At 47.7% G+C, this 16,447-nt stretch overlaps 1 protein-coding gene across 2 annotated transcripts in view; it reads right to left on the bottom strand.

The window, feature by feature from the left end:
* Positions 1–16,447, bottom strand: part of JAG1 (jagged canonical Notch ligand 1) — a 56,736-nt gene that overhangs the window by 20,530 nt on the left and 19,759 nt on the right. The window contains exons 4-10 of one of the 2 annotated variants that reach the window (XM_054975492.1): positions 11,314–11,568; positions 9,767–9,827; positions 5,805–5,935; positions 5,426–5,545; positions 4,839–4,952; positions 3,103–3,216; positions 527–640 (exon numbers count right to left, since the gene is read on the bottom strand). In XM_054975492.1, coding sequence (XP_054831467.1) covers positions 527–640; positions 3,103–3,216; positions 4,839–4,952; positions 5,426–5,545; positions 5,805–5,935; positions 9,767–9,827; positions 11,314–11,568 — 909 coding nt within the window. The remainder of the gene's footprint in view (positions 1–526; positions 641–3,102; positions 3,217–4,838; positions 4,953–5,425; positions 5,546–5,804; positions 5,936–9,766; positions 9,828–11,313; positions 11,569–16,447) is intronic. The other variant, XM_054975501.1, reaches the window with a different exon arrangement.

Raw genomic sequence — 16,447 nt, 5'->3', positions numbered from 1 at the left:
CCTCCCGATAAGGCGTATTATAATGGGTGGGAACCTTCAGCCATTCTTCCAGCACTGGATGCTTCACATCATTGTTTCGAGACATCTTATCTGAATATGGCCATGTTGCGGACTAATGGGTTTGATAAAGTTGCCTTATTCACGCCAGCCTGGCTACTCCCCTTCTAAAAACAGCAGATGGTTGTTCTCCGTCCCCTGCACTCATCTCTCTGCTGAAAGCTAAGCCACAAACTCGGCAAGCACTGGAACGTGCAGGCTTGGTTCAGTTACAGCTCAAAAACACGGCTTCGTTTTAAAACAATGGTTACTTCTGGAAAACAGGGTTCAGGTCATAAATGCTAACTCCAGTCCTAGCTTCGTCACTTGCGGAGCCGTTTGTGGAGTGCAGCAAAAGGTGGGAGAGAGGCTGCAACTTTGCCAACCGAAGTTATTTAATTAATCCATGCGTTCCGTGTGACAGCTGAACTGAAGCATTTTGGCCTTTTGGACCCCCCCCCCCAAAGCCCATACAGGGACACACGCTTACTTATCTCACAATTCTGGCCAGACCAGCCAGCAACGCAGTCACAATAGTAGCTGCCAATCAGGTTTCTGCAGGAGTTGGCGTTAAGACAAGGTTTCCCCTCACACTCGTTGGCATCTGAAAAGAGAAGGCAGATCAGCTCCGTTAAGTGGTGGGTACCAAAGAGGGAAAATGTGCACGTGTGCAGATGGACACACACGGACACACACACACAAACGGACAACACACACACACAGTTTTCACAGCAACAACTACAAGTTCATTAAAGGGCAATGGCTTTTTAAAAACTTAAGAACGGATTAAAACAAGGACTTTAAGAACAAGAGGCAAAACCCCCTGATGGTACTCTCTCTAGTTATAGTGTGCTGCCAGTCCTGAGTTACAAGCCACAAATGAAGAGGGAAACTAATAAGGAAAGGGACGAGAGCACAGGAAAGAGGGATTTTTGGAGCAGAAGAGCACCCCTGGCCACCGGGATTAATACGCTGCCCCACAAGTGCAGGCTGTTCGTTCTTCAAGAGAGAATCTTGCAACCCACGGGTGGGTAACTCCGTAGGCTGAAGGAGTTAACCGGGCCAGGGAAATGAACTACTTTCCCACAAAGCTGAAAGGGAGGAAAAGAGGGGGTGGGGGACAGGCCACACACACACATACAATGGTTTAAGAAGCGTTGCCGTTAGGGTTAGAAGTTCTCGCTACAATGGAAGAGGAAGCCGCTTCAAATTTAAGGGGGCCATTTCCCATTACACCATTGAATGAAAAGGCAAAGGACTGCTCCAACGGGTACTCCCATATCCAGAAACTGAAAGCTCCAGGCAGCGATTAAGAGTATCAGGATCTTAGAAACCTGGGGGTCCAACCCCCCCCCCCCATGAAGCTTGTCCCTGTCCCACTTTCTCAGCCTAACAGGGCTGTTGCAAGGATAAAACAGGCAGAGGGAGAACTGCGTGCATGCCACCCTAGGTGGGAGAAAAATGAGAGCGACCCATCAAGAATTCTCCTCCTCTCGCATCCCAGCAGAAGCCGGATGCTGCCAAATCCTCTTTAAAAAAAAAGCCGCTGCAACCATTTCTCTGCGCAATGCAGCCGTATCGTTCCCTTTCTCATAGGAAACTCAAAGAGTGCGGCTTGCTCCTTCCCCCGGGGCAGCCACTGGGAAGCTTTCTCTAACTGCAACGGCTAAAAAATAAATAAAAATGGACCACCAAAGTCACGGAAAGAGTTTTCCGAGGGTCAAGGCTGCCTTCCAGGTTTCAGGTGAGGTTTTCCGCACAGATGCTTTGCCAGTGGTAGACAGGCACCCATCACATGTACACAAATGTCTGTATACGCAAATCCTAAATATATCCAATATTACATGGTTCAAACATGCCAGAGCGCTTCCGTGACTTAAATATACTAAGAATTACAAGCAGACTCAAGACCCTGACGGCTTCATCCTCGTTCCAGACAACTCATACCCACCGTTAGTGACTATAACCCTGCCTCCTCCCATTCCATATGAATCCAAATCACTCCTATATATTAGGACCATCGATTAGCAGGCACGGGGGTAGATCCTACCCCTATCCTGCCACCCCCTTGAGCAAGGTCTGAAAGTCCTCCTGCGGAGTAAAAAACCTCCACTTAAGTGGCTCTTCTGCAGAAGGCTCCCTGGAGCCTCCCAAGAGGCAGGGAAAAGTGGTCGTGGTTAATGTCCACTGAGAGTCATACTCTCGATATGGATAAGCATGCCACTGGCTCTTTAGGCATAACCAGGGCTTTTTTTCTGGGAAAAGAGGTGGTGGAACTCAGTGGGTTGCCCTGGGAGAAAATGGTCACATGGCTGGGGGCCCCGCCCCCTGATCTCCAGACAGAGGGGAGTTGAGATTGCTCTCCGTGCCGCTGAGCGGCGCGGAGGGCCATCTCAACTCGCCTCTGTCTGGAGAGCAGGGGGCGGGGCCTCCAGCCATGTGACCATTTTCAAGAGGTTCTGGAACTCCGTTCCACCGCGTTCCAGCTGAAAAAAAGCCCTTTAGGCATAACAATGGTGGCAGAGACCTAGAAGAACAGCTGCAAGAGCTACTGATTATTTCAGGGGGTCACCACTGTGGTCCCTGTCGATGTATTTGCGGGCAACCCTGAATTTCTTCCACCCGAGTAGATCCCAAGAGGCATTCCCTTTGCATCTACAGGGAGTACCCATTTGGAAACAGCTGCTCCCAACAGAGAAAGCTGCTCAGCTTGGAGCCTGACATTTTAGGATTTGTTTCAACTCTCGTGGCAGCCACGTTGTGTGACTGAACCCATGCTCGTGATCATCCATGACCTTACCTATTCTCAAAATGCCAGAAGTGCCTACAGATTCAAAGACGTTGGGAACCCAGGATTTGTGTTTTGAAACTTCTCAGGGCAAAATCATCAAGGATAAAGGCAACCCGGAGCCTCTAAGCCTGATTTCCAAGACTGGCTGTCGCTGCCTATTTGGTGTGGATCAGAACGGAGTAAACCCACGTGGCGACAGGTGCATCCCGGCTCTCCAACAGCAAATTCAATAATAACTTCTCTTCTGATCCATCAATCTATAGTCTGTAACTTACCTATCTGACACGTTTTGCCAGTCCACTGAGGGGGGCACATACACTTAAACCCGTCCACAAGATCCTGGCAAGTCCCTCCGTGGCCACAGGGGTTTGGAGAACAGTCATCAATATCTACCAAGAGAGGTTTAGCTTTAGTAGATACCCAACAACTGATAACAATATTAGTAACCATGGGGTTAACTTCTGGCAGGAGCCATGCAGTGTCTAGAAGAAATCCAGCTTTTATAAAATAATTTGTGGTCCAGTTTTCCATTGGGTTTCCTGTAGTCACTGTAGGTGGTTCAGATGTAGTGCGTTTTGTAAATCGGAACACACACACACATGTGCCTTGTGATTCCTTCAAGTACTGCCAAGCCCTGCAAGTTGTTCACATGGGGAGGACTTTCACACAAGTGAGCAGCCTCAGGGTAAAACTGCACCAAGACCATTTCACGTGGCCATCACAGCGCAACAGACGGCCCGCCAAGGGTGCCCACTGAAAACACCAAATTCACAAAGAGTCATGTTTTCCTTCTTGCAATGCCGGCATCAGTGATGAGCCGGTCCCCCAAGGTTGCCATGAAAACCTCCCCGCCATCACCCTGGTAGTATTTTAGGCAGGCAATTGAGAAGGTCCAGAACAGGACCACTGGGAATCTCAGGGGGCTTTTTGTCTGGGAAAAGAGGTGGTGGAACTCAGTGGGTTGCCAGCACAGGGGGCAACTCTTGGCGGGAGGTGGTGCCCCTGATACCACACACGTGCGCGCAAAGTGCACGCATGCTCTCAGGGCCAATGACATCACTTTGGGTCAGCTGGAACAAGGGAGGAGTTTTTAAAAGTTTAAATCGCCCTCGGCGAAAATGGTCACATGGCTGGTGGCCCCACCCCCTGATCTCCAGACACAGGGGAGTTGAGATTGCCCTTCGCGCCACTCGGCGGTGCGGAGGGCAATCTCAACTCCCCTCTGTCTGGAGAGCAGGGGGCGGGGCCACCAGCCATGTGACCATTTTCAAGAGGTGCCGGAACTCCGTTCCACCGTGTTCCAGCTGAAAAAAAGCCCTGGGAATCTGGCCCAAACTGAGCCACATTCAGAACACCCTTGGGGATGGGAAAGTGAAACCAATCAAGGGCGGCTTCCAAATCTTGCAGCCACCCTGAAACCAGCTTTGGCAGCAATCAGAGGACAGCACAAGGACTTCCAAGTGGATCTACTCCACCACTCCAGCCAGATGTTCTTGGAAGGATGGTGTTTAAATGGCCACATTTAAATGCCAACAAGAGACATCTGACAATGTTGGGCTCTGGTGTACACATCCAAGCCTGGCTATGGATGCGAATCTCACTAGGCGACCCTGCTTTTATATTCCAGCTTTCGCTCCTTATCTGTTCAGCAAATATATAGATTATAGGCACTGGCAATCTAACTTGAATGAATTGCAAGAATAATTTTAAGAGACTGGAGTATTCTCTGTCCTTTTTTAAAAAAATGCCATACACTTCATAATTACAGACTATAGGGGTGAGAGGCTAGTACCTTATTATAAATTTTCTGAAGCACAATCCAGAGAAAACACAGAGGACTGAAGCATTCTTAACTTTATCTGGATCCTTCTAAGTGCAATTCAGGAAAAGGGGAAAGACGTATTCAGACAGGAGCAACCACCACGTGCCACTTGAAAATTCGCACAGCACTCAAATGATTTTTCTGGGCGAGATCTCAAGCTTCATAAATTGGAAATTCTAGTTAACTTACTAAGCGTGCAAGTTGGTGCTGCCCAGCCTGGAGCACAGACACACTCAAATCCTGTAGAGGTTTCAAAGCAGCTTCCTCCATTGTGGCAAGGATCCGAAAGGCAGGCATGTTCCGCTGCAGCAAGAACAGAACCCCCTTCAGCTTAGCTAAGGCCAGCGAGACACGCAACAACCTGATCCCTTGCTGTGCTTCCTGCCTCTTCCGGCCTAGCTCTGGGCTGTGATCCTTTGCTAGAGTGCCATGTCAAACCATCAGAGCAGCAGCAGCGGCAAGGAGCTGAAACGCTGGGAGACGGCAACTGAGCGTGGGGCCGCCTGATTCGCTCACAAGCTATAACCACTTACGGCTTTAAGTCGGAGCTACTCTGACAGTACCAGCCAACGAAGACTCCTGGTAGGGCCCCCCGTTTCCTCCCTTTGTCCCAACTGCACTAGGAACAGGGAGCTGTTGCACCTGCCTTTCCTCTAAGAAACACGTCACTTTAATCCGCCCTCCTTCACGTTACGCCTGGCGTACCCCAGGGTCTGGAGCCTGAACACACGACGCCTGCCGTCAGCAGTTAAGTCAGCCACTAGGTAAGCTCTTACCGATTTCGCAGTTCTGTCCCGAGTAGCCCTCCGGGCAGGAACAGTGGTATTTGTCGGGTCCGGTGTTGCTGCAGGTGCCTCCGTTCAAACATGGGGGGTGAGTCCCACAGTAGTTCAGATCTGGAATGGGGGGGTCAAGAGTGAGTGTCCGCACGCGCACACAGAAAGCTGTGCGTGAGAGGCCCGGCATGCCCTGCAGAGCACTTCCGTACCCAAAGCAGTAAGCCACCTGCTGACTTGCCACCAAGTCACGGGTGCGAATCTCAGGGACAAAGGACAGTCTGTTCCGGGCCGCACCGCCGGCTCGCCGCCCCAACCCTCCACCACGTTTACCGGCTCTGAAAGCCTTACTCCGGGCTCCCTGCTGGTTTTCACATACCTTTATTGCAGAACTGGCCCCCCCAGTTGGTTTCGCAGAGGCACTGCCACGGTTCATTGCAAGTGCCATGGACACAGCCCGGGTGTGGAATGCACTTATCGCAATACTGGCCTTGCCATCCGTACTGACACCTTCAAAGAAACAGAGCTTGGAATTAGCCCCTCCATTTTTTAAGCAAAAAGACTTAAGCTAGGAATCCGAAGTTCTTTTTCTGTTTGTTTGTGTAAAGTCTTTCCAAGGACTATTTGGTGGTTTCTTGCAAACAAACAATTCTTGCTGTTTTGCCCGGGCCTCTAAAAGGCAGCCGCCTCACAAAAGAATAACTGTTCTGGGAGGCCTGTGGGATGCCATTCAGAAGCTCAGGGAAGCGGGAGGGGGCGAGGGTGGGTGGCTGCGCTCGCAGAGGGATCTGTGGGCTTTGACAAATGGATTAGGAGGAGGGGGGGGAAGAGAGCAGGAGTCGGTGGGAACAATGATACTCCAAGGATGCTCTTGAATACAGGATTCCAGGACACTTCAGAAGAAACACAAACACACCCAAAGGAATTCAGCAGTTTCCCTTGCACAGCACCCCGCGCTGCTAAAATACTCTTCATTTTGGAGCAACGGATTCATGTGTTGAAGTTAAAAGGATGCGACTCTGTCCCAGATAGTGATCTGCAGTGGCAGCCACAGGACAGCTGAACCACGCTGACGTTTCCATTTTGATAAAAACGGGTAAGTGAGGATGCAGCCGCATACGTCAGTGTTTGCTCAGAACAGATTCTAAGGCAATGCCGTCTTCTCCCAACGTGCTCCACCATAATGACTGCAAGATCCAAGATGATTTTTATCTCTAAATGCTGGCTCAAATATATCAGCAGGTTTTAAATATTCATTAGCTACAGAAATAAGTTGGCTGTCGTGAGACAAACCAAGGATAAATTGACTCCAGAGTCCAAGGAGGTATCAAACACAAAACAGGGCTGAAGTTCAAGATGCATATTGACAGGCTGCCATTTTATTTTAAAAATATAACTATATTTGGAGGGGGGGCGGGGAAGGAAAGAGTCTGAAAGCATAAAATCAGGGGTTAGCCCAAAGTGCATTTCATTACTGAGAGTTGGGAACAAGAGATCAGCAACAATTATCCACTAATCCACCCCTGAGTCATAATAATAAACCGTTTCCACCCAAACTAAGTTAAGGCATCTGATTTTTTTTTTAAAAGCCGGGATCCGTCCAAGGGGCCAGCCACCCACAGCAAGGGCGAAGTCTTAATGCTCCAATCTAAAAAACCACAGATGACAAACCGCTTCCCCCATTGATTTCTTTTTTTGGTATCTCCCTGGCTCAGAGCCTCTGGAGGTGAGGATGGCAGCAGTGGCCCCCAGAGAACAGCTTCTTCCCGGAAGAGAAAGCTTAGGAGACACAGATCAGACTCCACGGGTCCCACAGCCTCCAACAACATCTGCACATATCAAGTGTGTGCCTCTGCCGGGGGTTCGACTAGATGACCCTGGAGGTCCCTTCCAACCCTAGGAATCTCAGTAATGTCTGAACAAAAGCATTCCGAACAGACAAGGAGTGCAGGCTGGTAGCCTCTGAGGCACAGATGGTACTCAGAGTGCAAGGAGCAAACACTTGTAACGCCCCTCCCAATACCTGATTTTAATAAAGCTCCAGCCACCCAACTATACTGGTTAAAGGGTAAGAGAGAACCGTAACTGTTCAAACAGTAAACCATGACCAATTTTAGCAAACACAGACAGCCGCGTTCCCTGGTGCTCCCAGTTGCTTCCAAAAGGAACAAGGAGGGGGACTGGGAAGAGAGGGCTATTAGTATGCATTATTGTTTCAGACTAACTTCAGCTGGCGTTTTCTTTTCCAAACCGTACTGCATCTGTAACATAACAGACAATGACTCATCCCAACTTAAATGGGGAATTTTCTTTTTTAACAATCTTGTTTCTTTGTTTGAATCCAAGAAGATAACTGGGGGGGTGGGGGTACCAGGAAGGACAGCTCCACTGGCGGAGTTCTTCTGCAGAGGAAGTGTGGGAAAGCTGCACCTTAAGTAAATAAGGGCACTGGTGCGTGTCTGGGCAACGAGTAGGAGGCGAGAGACGGAGCAAGGCTTCAGCTCTGGAAACAAAACTTGTTGTTCTGGCTAGCAAAGAATGTGGGCAAACCCTGGAAGGCACTTCCAGCCGCATGACAGAAGCACAAATCGTCAGCGAGCCTCTTGGGATCCAGCCCAGCTAAAACAGGACAAAGCTGACGGCTGCTCCGTTTAGTCTGGGGCTGCACAGACAGATCCAACCCTGACCCTCTTCCCTTCTCTTCTGTTAGGAGGAGCCAGGTTTCTTTTAACACCACCCTTCTCCAAGGACAGCTTCGTAGGTTATACACCAAAGGGTTGGGAAAAGCAACCCAGGGACACAGAGCCTGGGCGAAGATCGTCGCGGCTGGGAGCACATTTTATCACACTTACGTGCAAGAGAGATTTATTTCATTTATGTCCCACCTTTCTCCCCAATGGGGCTTACATCATTCTCCTCTCTTCTATTTTATCCTCATAACAACCCTGCGAGGTGGGTCAGGGTGAAAGTGTGTGACTGGGCACCCAGCGAGCTGCCATGCCAGAGTGGGGACGGAAACCTGGGTGGCCCCAGGTCCGAATGCGGCACTTTAACCGTTATCCCATTCTGGCTCTTGCTTTAGGTATATGACAGTTTTAGGTAAACAGATGAAAAGCCACTAAACCAATTCTCTATTTAGTCCCAGAAAAGGCTGAGATACAGATCTTTTGTTGCTTCATGGAATCCCTGCCCGTTCAAGGTCTGGGCAACTTTTCTGTCTTCCTCCATTCCCTTGATCATTCCTCTTTGAGTGGATAATACCAGATCTCCGTATTTAACTCAAAACTAGCGCAGAGTTATTTATGAACACTGCAGGATTCGCAGCTGGAGGAGGAGGAGGAGAATCAGGGCCACATCTGCTGAGAACTGGATCAGTCCAATTTAGCCAGAACCGGAAGCGTGCCTTGAGATTCTCTGCAACCGATGTTTGGCAGAAGGTGGGGACGTTAACGATTGGAAATGAACCACGTTCTCATTCTTGTACCCAATTTTGCCATGTATCCATTATGCATTAACAGGCTGGCTTCAGCTCCTTTCAACCCACAAGACTTAGGTTGCATTTCTTTGTTTGAGGAGAGACTGAAAACAGATTACGGGAGCCACCAACCCCGACAATAATCCATAAAAATAAAATCATCATCTTGAGTTCAAGGTATCTACAGCAGCTCCTCTCAAACAAGAGTGAAAACCTACTCTTAATATTCAAAATAATTTCCAATAACGAAAACCCTTCAACTGTTTTGGCTGTATGAGCGCCTTTTGCCCAGCCCCAGTTCCCCCACTCCCTCCTCTGCTGGCCAGGACAGAAGAGACTTCAAAGGAGGACAGCAAAATTCTGCCTTCATCAGTATCTACCGACAAGATTCCATCCCAGCAATTAAGCTCTCATCACTCTAAGGCCTGGCTCCCAACAGCAGAGGCACGGAGAGACTGCATTAATCCTGCCCTGAGAACGCTCCACTTTTGCCTATTGATGGGGAAAAGACTGAAGGAAAGGGGAACGGGGGAAAGCATTACTGCAATTAAACGTATTGGAGGAAAACGCAGCGATCAGCAGCTTACACAATTTGCAAAGACTAACTCATCTGCTGCTTTTTCAATCCCCTCACACACACATCCCGACAGTATATAAGAGCTGACACCTGAGAAGTAAGCGAGGGCTCCGAAGAAAGACTGCCAATGTATTTATTATGCTTTACTTCACGAGAGCTTGTTTGAAGACCATGTACTTGATAGCAAAAATGGACAACGGACGCCTGGCCCCACCTCTTACCCCTCCTTGACTAGCCCCAAGTTGAGTCTGAACAGAGAAAACGGCTTAGCAGAAGAGAAATTAATTACCTGCACTCGCCAGGAATTTTGCAAGACCCATGTTTCGGGCTACAGCCCTGCCGACAGATGGCTGCAGAGAGAAAAAAGAAAGACGAAAATTAAAAGACGGGGGTTTCATCAGCAAAAACTAGGCCCTCACCCTCGTGGGAATGTTTTAATCTCCAGCTAGTACCATAATCCTACTAAAGCCAAGGTTTAAACAGATCCCTTGTATCAAGTCTACTGGAAAAGAAACGGAGGTAGGTAATGCCCGATGACAGCCAACCGAGCAAGCCACAAAAAAGGGATCACACCAGGATTCCTACCTAAGGCCTTAGATCAACAAGGTAGAATTCATTTAACCATTTTTTTTTAAAAAAAGCATTTAATGCTTTGCAACTCTCTCAGCTTTTAAATAAGTAAACCTTCCTACTGCCAAGTGTTCGCATTCTCTTTTAAGAAACAACTCGTTTCATGCAAATATGCACCCAACTGACATGTCGCAATCCCAACCCTTCTAGTGCTTAAGCAAAAAGCACCTCTGAACCACTGTGACAGTTCGAGATTTATTATATTACAAGGCACTAACTTCCAATATGGAGCCCCGTGGCACAGAGTGGTAAGGTGCAGTCCTGCAGCCCAAGCTTAGCTCATGACCTGAGTTCGATCCTGGCGGAAGCTGGGTTCAGGTAGCCGGCACAAGGTCGACTCAGCCTTACATCCTTCTGAGGTCAGTAAAATGAGTACCCAGTTTCCTGGGAGTAAAGTGCAGATGACCAGAGAAGGCAATGGCAAACCACCTCATAACAAAAGTCTGCCAAGAAAACGTTGTGATGTGACGTCCCCCATGGGTCAGCAATGACTCGGTGCTTGCACAGGCGACTACCTTTACCTTTTACAAAAACCAAAAACTTCCAATACATGTTGTGGTTTTGGAGAAGCAAAACATCAAATGTCTTTCACATTTGACATTTGTCTTTCACATTTGTCTTTCAAATGTCTTTCACGTCATTTCCGTTTCAGAAATGACTTGTAAACAACAGGATAATCATGCCTCGAAAAACCCTGCAGTTGTACAGTTCCTTCACTGTAAACTGCCTTAGACCACTGCCTGACTGGTCAAGAAAAGTCTATTCTGACAGAGCAAGTTTCTCCACAGCCTTCGGCAGAGGTTTTCGTCCTGGGCTTGGGACCTCTACATTCAACTCCACTGAACTGCTGCCCTTCTAGGGATTTGTCCCACTGAGAACCCATTTGAGTACAACTTGGAATGTCTCAATCGCAACTTTGGTAAAAAAAAAAAAAATCTAGTTCAACTGAGCTAGTAGGTGGAACACACACAAATCTAAGGCTAGATACAAAGTCTTTCTACCTGCACCCCAGGAGCAGAGATGGGGTGGAGGAGTAACAACACAACTCTCTTCCTCGGAGGCCGGTCATATCGTAACAAGCTTGAGTGATCAAGACGGCTGTGACAGCTTGTTCTCGAGACTTCAAGGGGCTCCAGAGAGCCACTCAACAAGCAGCCAGGGAAGCTGGGCTCCCCGTCTTCAGACTTAAAAGCGCAAATCACAAACCTTTGTTGCATTCGAGGCCCATCCAGCCTTCCAGGCAAGTCTTGTTCCCGTTCTGATCACAGGTATAGTGCCCAAAGAAGTCGTCTCGCGGCCGGCAAAACTTGTTGCAGCCAAAGCCGTAATAATGCTCATCGCAAGTGACCCGGATCTGGTACTCGAAGTGAGCGACGCCTGCGTTGTGCTTCAAAGTCTGCCACTGACGGCTCGGGTTGATCATACCAGAGTGAGAAGCTTTCTCAATAATGTTGTCTGCGTCTTTTCGCGGGAGGAAAAAGTCAGAAAGAAAAACAACCGTTAGCCACTCGCAAGTCTCCAATGCGAAAAGCAGTTGTCTCAGTTGCCTGGAAGGAGACTGGCTTTATATGCACAGAAGATGCAAGAATGCTACAGGTGGGTGAGTTGCAAGTGCGGTGGTGCCTAGCCAGGTAACAGCGTCAGAAGACATGAACTCTCTTCAGAACTCAGGCTGGCTGATTCCTACACACTACCCACTTCTAGCTAGGAATGCAACGCGCGGCCATCTCACTACAGGTGCTCTATGTACACTGCAGAAAACCATATGCTAGAACAGTGCTCACAGGTGCCGAGCTTGGGCAAGAGAGGGAACAGTTAAGTGGTGCTTCATTTACTCAAACGGCTGAATCATCAAGAGTGCTATTTATATAGGATTACTTTGACTGTGGGAACAGCAGGTAATTTGGAGTCTGGGACAGTAATAAATATTCTTATTTTTATAAATTTCCTTATAGATTTAGATACTGTACAAATACACACACAGTCCTGCCTGCAGGCTTACAGTATTAAAATGGAAGGTATACTGTGCCTTAACTATTTAATTAAACGCATTTAAAATGCTTTTTATGCATTTTACTAGCTCTGATGACTGCACACTCAACTGCACACCAAAATGAAAAGGGAACCCGATCAGAACACACCATTCATGGAAGAAGAAAAAAACCTTCACCTTAAAAACTCTTGGGGCTAGAAGAAATTCAAAACCAAAGCGAGACGCACAACTAGCAATTAGAGGGTGGCAAAAAATGCGGCGCTCTCCAGTGGTTCTGCCTGCACTTTGTTTGATTAGCCATCTATTAATATGATGTCCTTTCACACAGTATTTATAATGCCCCTGGGCACTATACAGTAGCTGTGTTGCAACAGCCTATTTACTCTCAACAAGCATGTGCCAAAAGATTTCCAAACAAGCAGGCGTAAGCTAAAGGCTTGCTCCTTGCTGCGTACAGCAGCAATATTCCCAGAAGTGACCTAGTTTTGTCTACCAAAACAAAAACATGCACATGTGTAAAATTACCCTTTTTCGAAAACACCATTGAGGACTTTTGAAGTCGATTAAGAGATCGATGTAAACAGAACATCCGACGAACATTTCCAGACCCCAGAGGAACTGGTTCCTAGGCGTTTCCCCCCCTAACTCCCAACATTTCACATGTGCTTGGAACATTGAATATATATCTGTGGTATTTCACTTTGTAGTTCAGTCTCGCGACTTCAGCAATCTGGCGTGGCCTTTCGAAGCCCGGGCGAGCAGCACTTCGCTACTGTGTGAAAACCGACCATGAAGAGTCAAAAGGCACACATGGTGCAGAAACGGGAGAAAAGAGAGGGACCCCCCCCCCCGCTAAGCTTGCAACCCTCTGCAGCTAAAGGGATAATTAAAAGGAGGCATCACCCAAAATATTAAGTGCAGTTAAGGATCCAACGATGCAAACATCAATAATGAAATAAAAATATTGCTCTACAGTTCAAAAGCTTTGCACAGAGATAAGGAAAGCTACTTCCAGAGGCTGATAGACTCACTTTCGCCCCCCTTATATTTGCCCTTTTCAGACTCTTACAATCCAGTGCCTTGGGAGGCTACCAACCACGCGTGTCAGGAGGAGCCTATGCTACCCACGATGCTCCTGACAATCATGGTCATGTTGTGAGAACGGAGTACAGCCTCAGCATAAGTGAATGCGAGCCCTGAAAAATTAAGTGGTCTGTTTGGACACACCACAGCCACACGTGCATGGTAAAATATGTATCACCCAGCATACAGACGGCACATAACAGCAGGATCTACACTCAACCGTAGACTCCTGTTACCTAGAATTGTACCTGCTCAGACTGCAGATGATTTAGGTTTGTTATTATTTACAAACCTTTCTACATACCAAAACATATTTACAGTTAAAAAATAAAAGATCAGATGGCTACGGAGGGTTACAGAGTTAACACAGTTATTAACAACAACAAAAAACCTTAATTATACTTGCAAGACACTTTAGAAACCTTTTGGAACTCTGATATTAAGATCATAAGAACTGTAGAAGAAATACAACACAGGCTTTAGAAGAACCCTATATAAGAACCCTATTACACTACTATAAAACCATTATAAACAAATTATAAACATCATACTATAAACATTACAAAGCAACACCTCTCAATGGACAGGGGGATTCACCTCTGTATAACCTCTGCCACCAACTCAGCCACATTTTCTTCTTGTACCTTTTCTTCCCACCTCTGCATTTTGTCTAAGTACGAGGTGACGTACTGTGCCATGTCCGAAAAGGGGTACCTTTTTCTTTGTCCATATTTCCTTTCGTCGTCTGTTTCTCATAACACTGCTTATGAAGACGAGGTTCACTAGGCGAACCACGGACCAGGGAATCTTACAGAGACTCTGTTCCTTTCCCAGGAAGTCCAGTACCCTTCCTTCCTGTCCCCATCTCTCCCCTGGGCTCCCATATTCCTCAGGTTCCAGCCCAGAAGATGGTTTAGGGCTTTACTATATTTAAGATGCCAGATGGCCACGGAGGAAGCCATCAGACCTGTAGTCTCCCCTAACAGACAGTAGCTCTCTGCGACATTTGGCCCTAAATAGTGGGAAATGTTCCCCAAAGCTCCTGTTCAAGCACACACTGTAGTATAGGGAAGGCAACCCTCTGCAGCTAAAGGGAAAGAGAACTCGAGTTCAGCAACAGACAGCGAAAGAACCACATGCTTCACGACGTCACCTGAAGCAGCCTGGAGCGCAGGACGTCTCTGCCGAACTTGCTTGGGCCACAGACTCTTCGTCTCTAATGGTGTCAGTATTTCCAGGGCCAACTGGCAGATGCAAACTAAATAGAGCTTCTCCCCCACCCCAAATTATTCTGGGTGCAGAATCATGGCTCTGGAAACCCAGTATGAAGAGGCTTGTGCATGTAGAGGGAGCCGACAGCCTGCTTTCTAGCCTCTCTGTTCATGGTGGCTACTGGAGGCTGTAGCCACAGACGCAACCTTGTTCACACTTGGGTTTCCTGACCCAACCCTGTGCTCAGGGACACCTGAAAGGCATCACAAGAAGAGGAGACGAGAACTCCAACGCATGACCCCCCCCCCAGCATGCGGCATTACTAGCCAACTATTAGCTACCACACAGGGAAAAAGCAGACACTCTTGTATTCAATTTGGTATGATTTTCCACATATTCTTCCTTTTTTCCTCCTCCTTCTCGCATCTTGGCAGTGCAAGCCAACCAAAGGAAATTAGTTCAGAGCTCTGCAAACCTGCCATTATCAGGCCACAAAGATGGAAGGTCAACAACTCGCAATCCCATGGCGGCAGACGACGTAAAGCAGCCTAGAGAGAGAAAAGTGCTTCCCCCTTCTTCAAGGAGGAATCATATGCTTTGAATTTAAACAAAAAGGAGGAGAAGGAATTACAGCACAGAGAAGCAGAACGAAAGCTGAGAGCGGTGGAGACTATTTCAAACCAAGCTCATCGCGCGAGTCCGTTCATACTGCATTAGGAAGTTTAAGACATCACCAGAAACCTCTACACGGTTTTGCTTCTTTGGTACAGTTTAACTCTACTTTGCTATTACCTCTTCAGTCAAACAGCAGAGAGTCTAGCAGTGCTATCCTAAACAGAGTTGCATCTTTTTAAATCTACTGATGACAGGGGGCTTAGAAGGGTGTAAGTCTGCTTTGGACTGTGCTATAAACTAGGCTACAGTCGGACTCAGCAACCCCTGCAGACTCGGTCTTCAGAGCTGGTGGTGAAGAGACAGAAAAGATGGCGAAGCAGCAGCAGACAGTTGTTAAAGATCATCAGACGGTCCTGACGTACGTCTGCAACTTGGCCCTTCCATTTGTCAGCAGCTCTTCAGAGTTACTGGTTTTTAACTGGAGGTGCCTGTGATCTTCTGTACGCAAAGTACCTGCTCTGCTACCAAGTCATGGACCCTTCCCAGTGCCCTGCTCACCACAACCAATTTTTAAGAGATGTTTTTGATCCCTCTGGCTGCCTGGAAGCCCCTTCCCCATTTGAAGGGGAGCTGGTTGTGGGCCCTTCTGGAACAGGACGGGGGCTTGTCAATCATTACGTACACAGGGCCATATTACAAGCACGGACTGGGCCCCCACAAACAGCCGCCTTGCTGAAGTGCAGGCCTTCCTGGCGAAATCGCGCCAGGAAGATGCTTTCGTTCCGGGAGTTTGGCACGATGTTCCGTGGCCGGTAAGCAGTGTAAGAACGGCCCAAGTTGAAGCTCAGCTTTGGAAAAAAAATTAGGTTCTATACTAAGACCTAGGGAATCCCAAATCAAAGTTTTATTGTAACTTAAAAAGAAAATAATCTTCCATACCAACTTCATGGAAGTTTTCAGTGCGTGAATTCAAGCATATCTGACTAGAGATCAATTCGGAGAATGTGTCCGAAGACATATGCCCAGGAATTGCTCCTGAGTGTAGGATTGTCACGTTCCTCAGAAAAGCTGTCTCTAGGGTGGATTATAGAAATCAGTTTGTGCTCTCTCCACGTATTCCAAAAACTCTTCTCACCCTGCCTCTAAACACACAACAAAACTTTCTAATTCCAAACTAATTCGATGGCTACAAGACCAGAAGGCCAAACGGCAGGCCTGAAGGGAAAACCCCACTCCCGCAATAACACAGCTACCAACAACTGCAATTCCACTGGTTTCAAGCACTTTGAAGGAACAAAACAATAGTATCAAAGTCTGGCTGTACCCTGGGACACCCAGTAAGAGCAGAAACAGGTGCCACAATGAAGAAATACTGCTAACAATAAAACAGGATTAGGCCAAAAACACAGCGAATATACCGATAACTATTTTTCCAAG

This window comes from Eublepharis macularius, chromosome 1, assembly GCF_028583425.1.
Source record: "Eublepharis macularius isolate TG4126 chromosome 1, MPM_Emac_v1.0, whole genome shotgun sequence".
Lineage (NCBI taxonomy): Eukaryota > Metazoa > Chordata > Lepidosauria > Squamata > Eublepharidae > Eublepharis > Eublepharis macularius.
This window is presented reverse-complemented; position numbering and strand designations above follow the sequence as displayed.